This window comes from Plecotus auritus, assembly GCF_963455305.1.
Source record: "Plecotus auritus genome assembly, chromosome: 9".
NCBI lineage: Eukaryota > Metazoa > Chordata > Mammalia > Chiroptera > Vespertilionidae > Plecotus > Plecotus auritus.
This window is the reverse complement of record NC_137783.1, coordinates 152057878-152076052: the sequence shown is the minus strand read 5'-3', so window position 1 is coordinate 152076052 and position 18175 is coordinate 152057878. Positions and strand designations below refer to the sequence as shown.

The 18175-nt window shown below is 49.0% G+C and overlaps 1 protein-coding gene across 1 annotated transcript; it reads left to right on the top strand.

The window, feature by feature from the left end:
- Positions 1-1373: 1373 nt before the first annotated feature.
- Positions 1374-16662, top strand: LOC308233788 (phospholipase A and acyltransferase 3-like; the record flags this gene model as incomplete). Its single annotated transcript, XM_080640742.1, has 2 exons — positions 1374-1586; positions 16582-16662. 2 exons carry the CDS (start codon positions 1374-1376, stop codon positions 16660-16662), a joined length of 294 nt encoding a protein of 97 aa, XP_080496868.1.
- Positions 16663-18175: the final 1513 nt, after the last annotated feature.

Genomic DNA, 18175 nt, shown 5'->3' with positions numbered 1-18175 from the left:
GAGCCCTACGTTCAGCTGCACCCTCTGTAGAGCAGATGAGAACCCCACCGCCCGGTCGTGCAGGGGTGGTATGGACAGCAGAGGGGAGTTATGGGGGGGGCGGGGGGGGGGGGGCTGACGGGGGCTGGGCCAACCTCCGATCCCTCCCAGAGCATCGTGGCATTAAAGCAAATGCCGAAAGCTTGGGAACCACCCGCAGCAGGGAACTGGCGAAATAAAACCGATGCCTGCATGTCATGGCTGACGGTGCCACCGTTTCCAGCAGCTGTCCAGCAGGTGTGTGCCTACACCTGTGAATTTTAAAGCCAAACGCAGGCTTTACAAATTTAGGCTTATTGAGGAATAACTTACTGTTTTATTTTTTTGTTAATCCTCATCTGAGGATATTTTTTCCATTGATTTTTAGAGAAGGAGGGGGAGAGAGTGAAACATCGATGTGAGATGTTTCTCTCTCTCGCCCTCTCTGTGTACAGGACGATGCTCCAACCAACGGAGCCACACTGGCCAGGGTCAAATGCCCTTTTAAAAAGGGAATAAGAACTGGTGAACTAATGTGTACACACACACACACACACACACAGCCAGTGAATATAGAAGCTGCTCATTGGATGAACTGGCTGTTCAGAGACTGACATTATACCAACAGGCTTTCTGTGTGCCCAGCTCCATCGGGCATGGGAGTGGGGAGATGGCCCCTCCCTGAGAGTTCCCGGGCCCATCACTCTGCCTTCTCGCTTCAGCTTTCCCAGAAGCCTGGGTGAGGCGGGAGGCTGCTGTCCTGTTAGGGACAAACCCGAGGATTTAGAGCTGGGAGAGTGTGGCCACCACCTGACCCAGGCCTTCAATCTGTATTGAAGAGACCCCTGAGAAGAGAAGGGACTTGCCTGAGGCCACACGGTGGGTGGGGCTCTGGGTTTGCAGGTCAGGCCTGGCTTGCTCAGCAGCTTCCTTTCCTGCTATTGAAAAAATGTGCCCCTGGCCTGCTGAGGTCCCCACCCCGCTCTGGCGGGCTAGCACCTGGTGTCCTTGTCCTGTACCACTCTGCCCATGCTGCATCCTTCAGGGACATCTGCGCTCACATGGGCCTTTAGGAGAATTCACATCCTTTGCTTTAGAATCTAGGAAGCCAGAGTCAGGGGCATCTGTGACTTCTCCGAGGCCACCCAGGCGGGGGTCGGCCGTGTTTGAGTTTGAAGCCAGGCAGGGGGGCCGGCCTTTCCACAGCCCATCCTCCCTGATGGTGCCAGGGCAGTGGAGCTGCCTGCTTGCCCGCTCTCAGCCCCGACCATGGCCCTCTTTCCTCTTCGGGAACCACAGGTGGAATCGCGGGACCGGGGGCGGACAGCTTCATATTAGTCTGGTCTGACAAGGCCATGGTGAAGAAGGAGAAGCTGTCCGTGGTGGCCGGCAAAGACAAGTACCATGTCAATAACAAGCATGACTGGAAGTACTCCCCATTGCCACCCAGCCAGATCGTGCGCGGGGCGGAGGAGCTGGTGGGGCGGGAGACGCTCTACAAGTTGACCAGCGCCAACTCTGAGCACTTCGTGAACGAGCTGGGCTACGGAGTCCCCCTCTGGGACCAGGTGCGTCCTCAGCCTGTGTCCCTGTCCCCAGGAACCTGAGCATTCCCCCCGCTGCCAGTGGCTGGGCATCCCTCTGGGTAGCCAGGGCAGAGGCGGAGGCACAAACAAGACAAAACAGCAGGGACAGAATCCCTGCCCTCGAGGGAGTGACAGTCGGGGTAGGGATGAGAGTGGGGAGATGAGCCAGTCGCTGTGCAGACCAGTGAGGTTAGGGGCTGATGTCGCAGCCAGGACACTCACCCTGGCCCCTCCCATAGATCCAGAGGAGGGTTGTTTTAACCCCACTTTACAGATGGGGAAACTGAGGCTCACGGTGCTTTACTAGCTTACCCAAACCCATCCAACCACTAGGCATTGAGGCTCCAGCACCTGACAGCCATGTGCAGAGGTGGGATTTGAACCCAGGTGCCTGATCCAGGAGGGCATCACAGAAGAGGCGACGCCCGAGCTGAATCTGATTTCAATCTTTTGAGTAACTTGAAGCTGGAAAATGACCTGGAGATGACCAGGGAGCAGGGTGACAGGGACTACAGGCCGAGGGAGGAGGAAAAGTGGGAGCCAGGAGGAGGAAGAGCCAGACAGAGGTTTCTGCGATGGGCCGGGGGTACACATTTTGGGCTCTGGCCCACGTGGTCTCTGTCTCTCCACTCGACACCGCAGCTTTGTCGCAGAAACACAGTCATGGACAATCCCAAATGGCATGGGTAAGGCCATTCCTAAAGAAGTGCTTTATGAAAACAGTGGTGGGTGTTAGAATCGCCGAAAGAGGAACACACGGGCCAAAGGGGTAAAGAATTATGAGTTTATTAGTCACCTGGAGACCAGATGGGCTGAACCCCAAATGGGGCCAGCACCTAGAGATGAAGGGTCAGGGTTTTAAAGGACTCCAGGCAGGCTTTTTCTGGACGGAGAATTCTCAAGGCGGGGAATGAAGGGAAGGATAATGGTCTTAGCAACTGGAATGTGGCCTAAGCAAGAGGAATGTGGTCTTAGCATGTGGAATGTGGTCTTAGCAAGTGGAATGAGGTCTTAGCAAGTGGAATATGGTATAAGCAAGAGGAATGATGTCTTAGCAAGTGGAATGTGGTCTTAGCAAGTGGAATGTGGTCTTAGGAGGTGGAATGTGGACTTAGGAAGTGGAATGTGGTCTTATGAGGTGGAATGTGGTGTTATCAAGGGGAATGTGGTCTAAGCAAGGGGAATGTGGTCTTAGGAATTAGAATGTGGTCTTAGGAAGTGGAATTTGGTCTTAGGAAGTGGAAAGTGGTCTTACCAAGTGGAGTGTGCTTTAAGCAAGGGAAATCTCGTCTTAGGAAGTGGAATGTGGTCTTAGCAAGTGGAATTTGGTCTAAGTAAGGGGAATCTGGTCTTAGGAAGTGGATTGTGGTCTTAGGAAATGGAATGTGTTCTTAGCAAGAGGAATGTGATCTAATTAAGGGGAATGTATTCTTAGGAAGTGGAATGTGGTCTTAGCAAGTAGAATATGGTCTAAGCAAGGGGAATATGGTCTAAGCAGGTGGAATGTGGTCTTAGCAAGTAGAATATGGTCTAAGCAAGGGGAATGTGGTCTAAGCAAGGGGAATGTGGGCTTAGCAAGGGGAATGTGGTCTTGGCAAGTGGAATGTGGTCTAAGCAAGTGGAATGTGGTCTTAGGAGGTGAAATGTGGTCTTAGCAATGGGAATGTGGTCTTAGCAAGTAGAATGTGGTCGTAGCAAGGGGAATGTGGTCTAAGCAAGTGGAATTGGGTCTAAATAAGGGGAATCTGGTCTTAGGAAGTGGAATGTGGTCTTAGAAAGTGGATTGTGGTCTAAGCAAGGGGAATTTTGTCTAAGCAAGTGGAATGTGGGCTTAGCAAGGGGAATATGATCTTAGGAAATGAAATGTGGTCTGAGGAAGTGGAATATGATCTTAGGAAGTGGAATGTGGTCTTAGGAAGTGGAATGTGGTCTAAGCAAGTGGAATGTAGTCTTAGGAAGTGGAATGTGGATTTAGGAGGTGAAATGTGGTCTAAACAACGGGAATGTGGTCTAAGCAAGGGGAATGTGGTCTTAGCAAGTGGAATGTGGTCTTAGGAGGTGGAATGTGGTCTTCAGAAGTGGAATGTGGTCTAATGAGGTGAAATGTGGTGTTAGCAAGGGGAATGTGGTCTAAGCAAGGGGAATGTGGTCTTACCAAGGGAAATGTGGTTTCAGCAAGTGGAATGTGATCTCAGCAAGTGGAATGTGGTCTAAGCAAGGGGAATGTGGTCTTAGGAAGTGGAATGTGGTCTTAGCAAGTGCAATTTGGTCTAAGTAAGGGGAATCTGGTCTTAGGAAGTGGAATGTAGTCTTACAAAGTGCAATGTGGTCTTAGCAAGGAGAATGTGGTCTAAGCAAGTGGAAGGTGGTCTTAGGAAGTGGAATGTGGTCTTAGCTAGTGGAATGTGGTCGTAGGAACTGGAATGTGGTCTTAGGAAGTGGAATGTGGTCTAAGCAATGGGAATGTGGTCTTAGCAAATGGAATGTGGTCTAAGCAAGGGGAACTTGGTCTTAGGAAGTGGAATGTGGTCTTAGAAACTGGAATGTGGTCTAAGCAAGGGGAATGTATTCTTAGGAAGTGGAATGTGGTCTTAGCAAGGGGAATGTATTCTTAGGAAGTGGAATGTGGTCTATCAAGGGGAATGTATTCTTAGGAAGTGGAATGTGGTCTTAGCAAGGGGAATGTGGTCTAAGCAAGTGGAATGTGGTCTTAGCAAGTAGAATATGGTCTTAGTTGGTGGAATATGGTCTTAGGAGGTGGAATGTGGTCATAGCAGGGGAATGTGGTCTAAGCATGGGGAATGTGGTCTTAGCAAGTGGAATGTTGTCTTAGGAGGTGGAATATGGTCTTAGGAAGTGGAAAGTGGTCTTACCAAGTGGAATGTGCTTTAAGCAAGGGAAATTTCGTCTTAGGAAGTGGAATGTGGTCTTAGCAAGTGGAATTTGGTCTAAGTAAGGGGAATCTGGTCTCAGGAAGTGGATTGTGGTCTTAGGAACTGGAATGTGTTCTTAGCAAGAGGAATGTGATCTAATTAAGGGGAATGTATTCTTAGGAAGTTTAATGTGGTCTTATCAAGGGGAATGTGGTCTAAGCAGGTGGAATGTGGTCTAAGCAAGGGGAATGTGGTCTAAGAAAGGGGAATGTGGTCTAAGCAAGGTTAATGTGGGTTTAGCAAGGGGAATGTGGTCTTGGCAAGTGGAATGTGGTCTAAGCAGGTAGAATGTGGTCTTAGGAACTGGAATCTGGTCTTAGGAAGTGGAATGTGGTCTTAGCAAGTGGAATGTGGTCTAAGCAAAAGGAATGTGTTCTAAGCAAGTGGAATGTGGACTTAGGAGGTGAAATGTGGTCTTAGCAATGGGAATGTGGTCTTAGCAAGTAGATTGTGGTCGTAGCAAGGGGAATGTGGTCTAAGCAAGTGGAATTGGGTCTAAATAAGGGGAATCTAGTCTTAGGAAGTGGAATGTGGTCTTAGAAAGTTGATTGTGGTCTAAGTAAGGGGAATTTTGTCTAAGCAAGTGGAATGTGGGCTTAGCAAGGGGAATATGATGATCTTAGAAAATGGAATGTGGTCTGAGGAAGTGGAATATGATCTTAGGAAGTGGAATGTGGTCTTAGGAAGTAGAATGTGGTCTAAGCAAGTGGAATGTAGTCTTAGGAAGTGGAATGTGGACTTAGGAGGTGGAATGTGGTCTTCAGAAGTGGAATGTGGTCTAATGAGGTGGAATGTCGTGTTAGCAAGGGGAATGTGGTCTAAGCAAGGGGAATGTGGTCTTACCAAGGGAAATGTGGTTTCATCAAGTGGAATGTGATCTCAGAAAGTGGAATGTGGTCTACGTAAGGGGAATCAGGTCTTAGGAAGTGGAATGTAGTCTTACAAAGTGGAATGTGGTCTTAGCAAGGAGAATGTGGTCTAAGCAAGTGGAAGGTGGTCTTAGGAAGTGGAATGTGGTCTAAGCAATGGGAATGTGGTCTTAGCAAATTGAATGTGGTCTAAGCAAGGGGAACTTGGTCTTAGGAAGTGGAATGTGGTCTTAGAAAGTGGAATGGGGTCTAAGCAAGGGGAAGGTGGTCTTAGGAAGTAGAATGTGGTCTAGCAAGTGGAATGTGGTCTAAGCAAGGGGAAGGTGGTCTTAGGAAGTAGAATGTGGTCTAGCAAGTGGAATGTGGTCTAAGTAAGGGGAATCTGGTCTTAGGTAGTGGAATGTGGTCTTAGGAACTGGAATGTGTTCTTAGCAAGTGGAATGTGGTCTATCAAGGGGAATGTATTCTTAGGAAGTGGAATGTGGTCTTAGCAAGGGGAATGTGGTCTAAGCAAGTGGAATGTGGTCCTAGCAAGTAGAATATGGTCTTAGAAAGTGGAATGTTGTCTTAGGAGGTGGAATGTCGTCTAAGCAAGGGGAATGTGGTCTAAGCAAGGAGATTGTTGTCTAAGCAAAGGGAATGTGGTCTTAGCAAGGGGAATGTTGTCTTGGCAAGTGGAATGTGGTCTTAGCAGGTAGAATGTGGTCATAGGAAGTGGAATTTGGTCTTAGCAGGTGGAATGTGGTCTGAGGAATTGGAATGTGGTCTTAGGAAGTGAAATGTGGTCTTAGCAATTGGAATGTGGGCTTAGCAAGGGCAATGTGGTCTTAGCAAGGGGAATGTGGTCTTAGCAAGTGAAATGTGGTCTTAGGAGTTGGAAAATGGTCTTAGCAATTGGAATGTGGTCTTAGCAGGTGGAATGTGGTCTTAGGAATTGGAATGTGGTCTTAGAAATTGTAATGTGGTCTTAGGAGGTGGAATGTGGTCTAAGCAAGGGGAATGTGGTCTAAGCAAGTGGAATGTGGTCTTAGCAAGGGGAATGTGGTCTTAGCAGGTAGAATGTGGTCTTAGGAACTGGAATCTGGTCTTAGGAAGTGGAATGTGGTCTTAGGAAGTGGAATGTGGTCTAAGCAAGTGGAATGTGGTCTTAGGAGTTGAAATGTGGTCTTAGCAATGGGAATGTGGTCTTAGCAAGTAGAATGTGGTCGTAGCAAGGGAATGTGGTCTAAGCAAGTGGAATTGGGTCTAAATATGGGGAATCTGGTCTTAGGAAGTGGAATGTGGTCTTAGAAAGTGGATTGTGGTCTAAGCAAGGGGAATTTTGTCTAAGCAAGTGGCATGTGGGCTTAGCAAGGGGAATATGATCTTAGGAAATGAAATGTGGTCTGAGGAAGTGGAATATGATCTTAGGAAGTGGAATGTGGATTTAGGAGGTGAAATGTGGTCTAAGCAACGGGAATGTGGTCTAAGCAAGGGGAATGTGGTCTTAGCAAGTGGAAAGTGGTCTTAGGAGGTGGAATGTGGTCTTCAGAAGTGGAATGTGGTCTAATGAGGTGAAATGTGGTGTTAGCAAGTGGAATGTGGTCTAAAAAAGGGGAATGTGGTCTTAGGAAATGGAATGTGGTCTTAGCAAGTGCAATTTGGTCTAAGTAAGGGGAATCTGGTCTTAGGAAGTGGAATGTAGTCTTACAAAGAGGAATGTGGTCTTAGCAAGGAGAATGTGGTCTAAGCAAGTGGAAGGTGGTCTTAGGAAGTGGAAAGTGGTCTTAGCTAGTGGAATGTGGTCGTGGGAACTGGAATGTGGTCTTAGGAGTTGAAATGTGGTCTAAGCAATGGGAATGTGGTCTTAGCAAATGGAATGTGGTCTAAGCAAGGGGAACTTGGTCTTAGAAAGTGGAATGTGGTCTTAGCAAGTGCAATGTGGTCTTAGCAAGGCGAATGTCGTCATAGAAAGTGGAATGTGGTCTTAGAAAGTGGAATGTGGTCTAAGCAAGGGGAATCTCGTCTTAGGAAGTAGAATGTGGTCTTAGCAAGTGGAATGTGGTCTAAACAAGGGGAAGGTGGTCCTAGGAAGTAGAATGTGGTCTAGCAAATGGAATGTGGTCTAAGTAAGGGGAATCTGGTCTTAGGAAGTGGAATGTGATCTTAGCAACTGGAATGTGTTCTTAGCAAGTGGAATGTGGTCTATCAAGGGCAATGTATTCTTAGGAAGTGGAATGTGGTCTTAGCAAGGGGAATGTGGTCTAAGCAAGGGGAATGTGGTCTAAGCAAGGGAAATGTGGCCTTAGCAAGGGAAATGTGGTCTTAGCAAGGGAAATGTGGTCTAAGCAAAAGGAATGTGTTCAAAGCAAGTGGAATGTGGTCTTAGGAGGTGAAATGTGGTCTTAGCAATGGGAATGTGGACTTAGCAAGTAGAATGTGGTCGTAGCAAGGGGAATGTGGTCTAAGCAAGTGGAATTGGGTCTAAATAAGGGGAATCTGGTCTTAGGAAGTGGAATGTGGTCTTAGAAAGTGGATTGTGGTCTAAGCAAGGGGAATTTTGTCTAAGCAAGTGGAATGTGGGCTTAGCAAGGGGAATATAATCTTAGGAAATGGAATGTGGTCTGAGGAAGTGGAATATGATCTTAGGAAGTGGAATATGGTCTTAGGAAGTGGAATGTTGTCTAAGTAAGTGGAATGTAGTCTTAGGAAGTGGAATGTGGACTTAGGAGGTGAAATGTGGTGTTATCAAGGGGAATGTGGTCTAAGCAAGGGGAATGTGGTCTTACCATGGGAAATGTGGTTTCAGCAAGTGGAATGTGATCTCTGCAAGTGGAATGTGGTCTAAGCAAGGGGAACTTGGTCTTAGGAAGTGGAATATGGTCTTAGCAAGTGGAATGTGGTCTTAGCACTGCGAATGTCGTCTTTGGAAGTGGAATGTGGTCTTAGCTAGTGGAATGTGATCTAATTAAGGGGAATGTATACTTAGGAAGTGGAATGTGGTCTTAGCAAGGGGAATGTGGTCTAAGCAAGTGGAATGTGGTCTTAGCAAGTAGAATATATCTTAGAAAGTGGAATGTGGTCTTAGGAGGTGGAATGTGGTCTAAGCAAGGGGAATGTGGTCTAAGCAAGGGGAATGTCGTCTAAGCAAAGGGAATGTGGTCTTAGCAAGAGGAATGTGTCTTGGCAAGTGGAATGTGGTCTTAGCAGGTAGAATGTGGTCTTAGGAACTGGAATCTGTTCTTAGGAAGTGGAATGTGGTCTTAGAAAGTGGAATGTGGTCTAAGCAAGGGGAATGTGGTCTAAGCAAGGGGAATGTGGTCTTAGCAAGTGGAATGTGGACTTAGGAGGTGGAATGTGGTCTTCAGAAGTGGAATGTGGTCTAATGAGGTGAAATGTGGTGTTATCAAGGGGAATGTGGTCTAAGCAAGGGGAATGTGGTCTTACCATGGGAAATGTGGTTTCAGCAAGTGGAATGTGATCTCTGCAAGTGGAATGTGGTCTAAGCAAGGGGAACTTGGTCTTAGGAAGTGGAATATGGTCTTAGCAAGTGGAATGTGGTCTTAGCACTGCGAATGTCGTCTTTGGAAGTGGAATGTGGTCTTAGAAAGTGGAATGTGGTCTAAGCCAGGGGAATCTCGTCTTAGGAAGTAGAATGTGGTCTTAGCAAGTGGAATATGATCTAATTAAGGGGAATGTATACTTAGGAAGTGGAATGTGGTCTTAGCAAGGGGAATGTGGTCTAAGCAAGTGGAATGTGGTCTTAGCAAGTAGAATATATCTTAGAAAGTGGAATGTGGTCTTAGGAGGTGGAATGTGGTCTAAGCAAGGGGAATGTGGTCTAAGCAAGGGGAATGTCGTCTAAGCAAAGGGAATGTGGTCTTAGCAAGAGAAATGTGTCTTGGCAAGTGGAATGTGGTCTTAGCAGGTAGAATGTGGTCTTAGGAACTGGAATCTGTTCTTAGGAAGTGGAATGTGGTCTTAGAAAGTGGAATGTGGTCTAAGCAAGGGGAATCTCGTCTTAGGAAGTAGAATGTGGTCTTAGCAAGTGGAATGTGGTCTTAGCAAAGGGAATGTCATCTTAGGAAATGGAATGTGGTCTTAGCAAGGGGAATGTGGTCTTAGCAAGTGGAATGTGGTCTTAGGAGGTGGAATATGGTCTTAGGAATTGGAATGTGGACTTAGCAGGTGAAATGTGGTCTTAGGAATTGGAATGTGGTCTTAGGAAGTGGAATATGGTCTTAGCAAGTATAATGTGGTCTTAGGAGGTGGAATATGGTCTTAGGAAGTGGAATATGTTCTTAGGAAGTTGAATGTGGTCTTAGCTAGTGGAATGTGGTATTAGTAAGTAGAACGTGGTCTAAGCAATTGGAAAGTGGTCTTAGCAAGTGGACTGTGCTTTAAGCAAGGGAAATCTCGTCTTAGGAAGTGGAATATGGTCTTAGCAAGTGGAATTTGGTCTAAGTAAGGGGAATCTGGTCTTAGGAAGTGGAATGTGGTCTTAGCAACTGGAATGTGGTCTTAGCAAGGGGAATGTGGTCTAAGCAAGTGGAATGTGGTATTAATAAGTAGAACGTGGTCTAAGCAATTGGAATGTGGTCTTAGCAAATGGAATGTGGTCTAAGCAAGGGGAACGTGTTCTTAGGATGTGGAATGTGGTCTTAGCAAGTGGAATGTGGTCTTAGCAAGGGGAAAGTCGTCTTAGGAAGTGGAATGTGGTCTTAGAAGGTGGAATGTGATCTAAGCAAGGGGAATCTCGTCTTAGGAAATGGAATGTGGTCTTAGCAAGTGAAATGTGGTCTAAGCAAGGGGAAGGTGGTCTTAGGAATTGGAATAAGGTCTAAGTAAGGGGAATCTGGTCTTAGGAAGTGGAATGTAGTCTTAGGAACTGGAATGTGTTCTTAGCAAGTGGAATGTGGTCTATCAAGGGGAATGTATTCTTAGGAAGTGGAATGTGGGCTTAGCAAGGGGAATGTGGTCTAAGCAAGTGGAATGTGGTCTTAGCAAGTAGAATATTGTCTTAGGAGGTGGAATGTGGTCGTAGCAAGGGGAATGTCGTCTAAGCAAGGGGAATGTGGTCTTAGCAAGTGGAACGTGGTCTTAGGAAGTGGAATGTGGTCTTAGGAATTGGAATGTGGTCTTAGGAAGTGGAATGTATCTAAGCAACGGGAATCTGTTCTTAGGAAGCGGAATGTGGTCTTAGCAAGTGGAATGTGGTCCTAGGAGGTGAAATGTGGTCTTAGCAAGGGGAATATGATCTAAATAAGGGGAATGTGGTCTAGCAAGTGGAATTGGGTCTAAATAAGGGGAATCTGGTCTTAGGAAGTGGAATGTGGTCTTAGCAAGTGGAATTTGGTCTAAGTAAGTGGAATCTGGTCTTAGGAAGTGGAATGTGGTCTTAGGAACTGGAATGTGGTCTTAGCAAGTGGAATGTGGTCTAAGCAAGAGGAATCTCGTCTTAGGAAGTGGAATGTGATATTAGCAAGTGGAATGTGGTCTAAGCAAGGTTAATGTGGTCTAAGCAAGGGGAATGTGGTCTAAGCAAAGGGAATGTGGTCTTAGCAAGAGGAATGTGTCTTGGCAAGTGGAATGTGGTCTTAGCAGGTAGAATGTGGTCTTAGGAACTGGAATCTGATCTTAGGAAGTGGAATGTGGTCTTAGCAAGTGGAATATGATCTTAGGAAATGGAATGTGGTCTGAGGAAGTGGAATATGATCTTAGGAAGTGGAATGTGGTCTTAGGAAGTGGAATGTGGTCTTAGCAAGGGAATGTGGTCTAATCAAGGGGAAACTCATCTTGGGAAGTGGCATGTCATCTTAGCAAGTGGATATTGGTGTATGTAAGGGGAATCTGGTCTTAGGAAGTGGAATGTGGTCTTAGGAGGTGGAATGTGGTCTTAGGAGGTGGAATGTGGTCTTAGGAAGTGGAATGTGGTCTTATGAGGTGGAATGTGGTGTTAGCAAGGGGAATGTGGTCTAAGTAAGGGGAATGTGGTCTTACCAAGGGAAATGGGGTCTCAGCAAGTGGAATGTGGTCTTAGCAAGTAGAATATTGTCTTAGGAAGTGGAATGTGGTCTTAGGAAGTGGAATATGGTCTTAGCAAGCGGAATGTGGTCTAAGCAAGGGAATGTTTTCTTAGGAGGTGGAATATGGTCTTAGGAAGTGGAATGTGGTCTTAAGAGGTGGAATGTGGTCTAAGCAATGGGAATGTGATCTTAGCAAGTGGAATGTGGTCTTAGCAAGTGGAATGTGGTCTAAGCAAGGGGAATCTGGTCTTAGGAAGTGGAATGTGGTCTTAGGAAGTGGAATGTGGTCTTAGCAAGTGGAATGTGGTCTAATCAAGAGGAATCTCATCTTCGGAAGTGAAATGTGGTCTTAGCAAGTGGAATGTGGTCTAAGCAAAGTTAATGTGGTCTAAACCAGTGGAATGTGGTCTAAGCAAGTGGAATGTGGGCTTAGCAAGTGGAATGTGGTTTTAGGAAATGGAATGTGGTCTTAGGAAGTGGAATATGGTCTTAGGAAGTTGAATGTGGTCTTAGCAAGGGTAATGTGGTCTTAACAAGGGGAATGTGGTCTTAGGAGGTGGAATGTGGTCCTAGCAAATGGAATGTGGTCTTAGAAGGTGGAATGTGTTCTTAGCAAGGGAAATGTGGTCTAAGGAAGGAGAATGTGGTCTAAGCAAGGGGAATGTGGTCTAAGCAAGGGGAATGTGGTCTTAGCAAGGGTAATGTGGTCTTAGAAAGTGGAATGTGATCTTAGCAAGTGGAATGTGGTCTAAGGAAGGGGAATTTGGTCTAAGTAAGGGGAATCTGGTTTTAGGAAGTGGAATGTAGTCTTACCAAGTGTAATGTGGTCTTAGCAAGGGGAATCTGGTCTTAGGAAGTGGAATGTAGTCTTAGGAACTGGAATGTGTTCTTAGCAAGTGGAATGTGGTCTATCAAGGGGAATGTATTCTTAGGAAGTGGAATGTGGGCTTAGCAAGGGGAATGTGGTCTAAGCAAGTGGAATGTGGTCTTAGCAAGTAGAATATTGTCTTAGGAGGTGGAATGTGGTCGTAGCAAGGGGAATGTCGTCTAAGCAAGGGGAATGTGGTCTTAGCAAGTGGAACGTGGTCTTAGGAAGTGGAATGTGGTCTTAGGAATTGGAATGTGGTCTTAGGAAGTGGAATGTATCTAAGCAACGGGAATCTGTTCTTAGGAAGTGGAATGTGGTCTTAGCAAGTGGAATGTGGTCCTAGGAGGTGAAATGTGGTCTTAGCAAGGGGAATATGATCTAAATAAGGGGAATGTGGTCTAGCAAGTGGAATTGGGTCTAAATAAGGGGAATCTGGTCTTAGGAAGTGGAATGTGGTCTTAGCAAGTGGAATTTGGTCTAAGTAAGGGGAATCTGGTCTTAGGAAGTGGAATGTGGTCTTAGGAACTGGAATGTGGTCTTAGCAAGTGGATTGTGGTCTAAGCAAGAGGAATCTCGTCTTAGGAAGTGGATTGTGATATTAGCAAGTGGAATGTGGTCTAAGCAAGGTTAATGTGGTCTAAGCAAGTTGAATGTGGTCTAAGGAAGTGGAATGTGGTCCTAGCAAGTGGAATGTGGTCTTAGGAAATGGAATGTGGTATTAGGAAGTGGAATATGGTCTTAGGATGTGGAATGTGGTCTTAGCAAGGGTAATGTGGTCTTAGGAAGTGGAATGTGGTCTTAGCAAGTGGAATGTGGTCTTAGCAAGTGGAATGTGGTCTTAGGAGGTGAAATGTGGTCTTAGTAAGGGGAATATGGTCTAAGCAAGGGGAATGTGGTCTAAACAAGGGGAATGTGGTCATAGGAAGTCGAATGTAGCCTTAGGAGGAGGAATGTGGTCTTATCAAGTGGAATGTGGTCTTAGGAGGTGGAATGTGGTCGTAACAAGGGGAATGTGGTCTAAGCAAGTGCAATTTGGGCTAAGTAAGGGGAATCTGGTCTTACGGAGTGGAATGTGGTCTTATCAAGTGGAATGTGGTCTAAGAAAGGGGAATGTGGTCTAAGCAAGTGGAATGTGGTCTAAGCAAGGGGAATGTGGTCTTAGAAAGTGGAATGTGGTCTTAGCAAGTGGAATGTGGTCTTGGGAAGTGGAATATGGTCTTAGGAAGTAGAATGTGTTCTTAGCAAGTGGATATTGGTCTAAGTAAGAGGAATCTAGTCTTAGGAAGTGGAATGTGGTCTTAGGAACTGGAATGTGGTCTTAGCAAGTGAAATGTGGTCTAATCAAGGGGAATATATTCTTAGGAAGTGGAATGTGGTCTTAGCAAGGGGATTGTGGTCTTAGCAAGCAGAATGTGGTGTAAGCAAGGGGAATGTTGTCTTAGGAAGTAGAATGTGGTCTAAGCAAGCGGAATGTCCATTGGTAAGTCACCTACATGTCAGTGCCCAGGGGTCGGGGTACCGACTCAATCATATGATCAGACCTGGCAGTGGGCTCGCTTGGGCCCCTGTGCCACAGTTTGCTGACTCCTGGTCTCAGATAATTTGAATCTTAAGTGAAGTATGACTGTTTCTTCTGGGCATGTTGCGTCAAGATTGGTAGATTTTTTCATGGCCTGTGTGAGGCGAGACAGGAAGAGTGCCGGATTTGCAGGACTTTCCTGGGTGACCTCTGCTAATTTGTGATAGTCTACTGCTTGGTGGTCTGCACTCCCAGTTCTTCTAGGCAGAGAACAGTGTGGTCTTGAGGTCTGCGACCTGCCTGCCCTTTCTGATAGGTTTACAGTGGGTCCCTGTCAGGGACAGCACCCACTCTGAGTGGGAGGGCAGGGGCCTGCCAGAAGAGGGTATCTGCGTAGCCCTGGGCATGAAGCCACATTTGGCACCAGCAATTTCCCGAAGGGGTCCATTAGGCTAGTGCAGGAGTGGGGGCATGAAGAGAGCGAAACCTGCTTGGAACAGGTGTGAGATGGGGTGGTGGCGGTAGGATCCCCTGCGTAGGGTGGTGGGCTCTGAGGCTGCTGACACAGAGGAGCCCTAGGCTCGGGGACCGGACGATGGTCGGCGAAATCAAAAATGGTGAGGGCAGAAGAGGATTTGAGATCCTCTGTGGGCACAGATTGAAGAAGGAAAATCTGTGAGGGAGAGCAGCTGTTCCAGAGAGAAGGATATGTCCTTGAGTGTAAAGAAGCCTGGATATACAGGTCCTCAGACCAATTGCCCTGCCTGCGGCAGAATTGTCAAGGTCAGTTAGAATTTGGAAATCAACACTGCCATTTTACTTAGGCCAGACTTCCTGCGCAAATTCTAGGTCTGAAGGCTTTAAGTAGACAGCCCAGGAGTGTGGTGTGGGGAATGGTCGCCTGCGAATTCCCAATGGTGACAGGCAGTGGTTTAAGGTCTGCTTTCCGTGAGGTTAAGGCCGAGAAAGGCATCCCCGTCTCCACCTAACGTTTACCAGAAACGAACGGAGCCCTCCATCCGTGACAGGTGTCCGGTCAGGAGAGGGGGCGAGGGAACCGGGTTCCCGGAGGACTTGTCCCCACCAGCGCTGGAGTTCCGTGGGACCATCGATCAGTATCAACCCGGAGCCTGGCTCCAAACCCAAAGGACAGGACAGTCCGTCGGAGGAGAATAGACTAAAGCCCCTGACCTTTGACTGTGTGCCTGGTGTTGATGCAGGAGGAGGCAAGGCAAGGAGAGGTCCGCTATCCAGTCAGGAGCACGATTGAGTCTCTCTCTGCCCCTGTATTCCCTCTAACCCTTTCACTCCCACTGCAAACATCTAGGTCTTGGTTTCACTTCAAGCCTCTGCCAACTTATTCTTCCAGGATGTGGGTTTGCACCGTGCAGCAGTGAGGGCTACACTGATTATAGATCAGCAGCCTCCTGTCACTGCGGGGTGGGGGGGTGACTTAAGCTACCTTCACACTGTTCCAATAATCACGCATGCTGTCCTCATCCCTTACCATGCAGTGTCAGGAGTGCCTGGCCTCTGCCTCCACTCCCACGGGCGCCTGGGAGCCTGGCTTCCATGGGTCCAGCTGGCGGACACTGGGCCCACCGCACTGATGCTCACCGGCCCTTTTCAAATGTACGTTTCAGGGTCCCCTGAGCCCCCGTGTCCCCTCCTTTGTGCACCCTTTAAAACACCAGTCACCTCTGTGCGAGTCAGAGTGGAGCTGAGGGAAGTCGGCTTATCACTGACACGTGGGAGCGTGTCTGAGTCTGAAAGAAGAGGGCAGTGCGGGCTTCTCCTTTCCCAGGTCTCACGTGGTGCCAAGTCACCATCCTCCCCAGACACCTGCCACGAGGTCTGTCTGAGGACTTTTCTGTCGGCGGTGGAGGCCTAGGTGGCTTGTTAGGACACCAGGCGTCCTGGTCCCTGTCCCTTGGCGTGGGGGCTTAGCGGGAGTTCTCCCCACTGTCCTCCTCAGCCTTCTCCTCTGCACAGGGGGCTCTAACATGGTTAGGAGTGGGGGCGGGTGGGACAGACTGAGACAACCGAGTGCCTGCGAGGTCCCGCCCAGTGTTGACGCCTGGAAAGCAGCCGTTCTCAGGGTCTTGGCCCGCTTCCGCCAGCACAGCCTGTGGGCAGGGGTGGCTCACAGGGCGGCGCTGCCGAGTGCATGACCCTCAGGGACCATCCAGGTGACTCCTCCGCCTTATCCCTATATTCCCAGTATCCGCTTCCCTGTCCAGATCCTCCCGGTCAGCGCGGTGCGAGGTGATCTCACTCCATAAGCTGCTGCCCAGTCACCACATGGCATCAGCAACTCCTTCGTCAGCGGCCAAGCCGGACCTGGGCCGGGCTCAGCTCCTGGGCCACCCAGAACCATCCCGGGCCGGGCTCAGCTCCTGGGCCACCCAGAGCCATCCCGGCCCAGCCCTGGGTCGTGAGAGCTCACAGGGTGGTTCCCCAACTCTGAACTTGCTTCAGGCTCCCAGTGGCCAGCCCTAACCTAGACCCTCCGGGCACTGACTGTGTCCTTCCCCGGCCACCCTGCGGCTCTCTGAGCCTCTCAGGACCTACAGGGCCACTGTCTCCCTCACACCCTCAGCTCCTTCCCCCTCGCTCCTTCCCCGCCTCCTCTCCGCTCTCCTGGGGGCCTGTTGCCCTGCAAACACCCGCTGCTCTGTGGTTCCGTTGGAGGGGAACTGAGTGGCTCCTGAGTGCAGATTCTTGGTGGGTGTGTCCGTGGCCAGCTCCTGATGTGGAGTGTGACACCGTCTCTTGTGCTGCAGGTCAAAAGAGGGATCACGGCAGGCGCCATGGGCATTGCGAACCTGATGGAGTTCATGTGGAACGTAAGCAAGCAGAAATAGCGGTAAGGTCCAGGATTCATCCCAGCAATAGCCACTTAGTATGGAGAGGACTTGCTGTGCCAGAAGGACTGGGGTTCTGTTTATTGATTTCACTGTTTTATACACATTTAGGCTAATGTTTTTAAAATATGTCTTCATTGACTTTATATATATTTTTTTATTTTTATTTTTTTAGAAAGAGAGATAGGGGCAGGGAATAGAGAGAAACATCGATGGGAGAAATTCATCAGTGGCTGCCTCCTGCATGCTTCCTACTGGAGATGGAGACTCCGGGAATAGAACCAGAGACCTCTTGGTTCATGGATCAACCACTGAGCCACACCTGCCAGGCCACTGAGGCTGATTTCAATGGAGCTATAAAAGCACAGGAAGATTTTATTTGGGGAAACACGGCCCAGCGTGAATGCTATTAAAGACACAGTTGGGCTCTGTCATGGACTCAATGCTTGTGTCCCCCCCCCCCCCCCCCCGTCCCCCATTCACGTTGAAGCCCTAACCCCCAAAGTGATGGTATTTGGAGCTGGGCCTCTGGGAGGGCATTAGGTTCAGAGGAGGTCATGAGGTGGTGGCGAGGGTGCGGGTGGGCATGATGGGATCCGTGCCCTTACAAGCAGACCGGAGCTCTCTCCCATGTGAGGACACAGCGAGAAGGTCGCCATTGGCAAGGCAGGAAGAGGGTCCCTCCAGGAAATGCCTGTGCCAGCACCTTCGCCTTGAACGTGTCCGCTTCCAGGCCTGTGAGAAATAAGTGTCTGTGCCGAAGCCCAGCCGGTGGTGTGTTGCCATGGCAGCCCGAGCTCATGGACAGGGCTCTTCCCCGGAGCCTGAGGGGCGTCCTGGCCATTCTCTGCTTTCCTCGGGGCTCCTCTTGGAGGGCGAGGATGCGTGGGGCAGGGAGACACCCCTGTGAGGGCGGGAGCAGGACCCAGGGGCCAGCCAGGGCCGGGGCTCCGCGGCGGGAATTGTGCTGTGGATTCTGGGCCATGAATGTGACGCAGCCCCAGCGGCCGAGGCTCCTTTCCTGCTGCTGCTCTCCCCGCCTCTCGGCTCCGGAAGAATTAGTGACGTGATGTCCCCACCATTGCTGGTCCCCGACACCTCAGTCCCCGGCTTTTCCTTCGGCGTCAGCTCAGCAGCGTCTCTCCTCCAGGCCCGCAGCTCTCAGGTTCCTGTTCAAGTTCCCGAGAGAGAATCTGATTGGCTCAGCTCACCGCATCCTAGCTCAGCCTCCTGATTGGCTGCTGTTGGGTCAGGTGAGCACACTGAGCCAATCAGCTCTGACTGATGGGGCCAGTCACATGGTTTGAACCTGACCCTGGAGGCAGAGGCAGTTTCACTTGGAGGGCACTGAGGGAGAGTCAAACTGCACGGATTGGCACTTCTGGTCCAGGGCACCCAGGGGAGGGGACGGAGCTGGCACCATCTGGGTCCCTCCAGAGCTGCTGGGAGCCTGTGTCTGGTCCCAGGGGAGATTTACCGCCTAGAATTAGAGCCCGGAGCTCACATCTCCCAT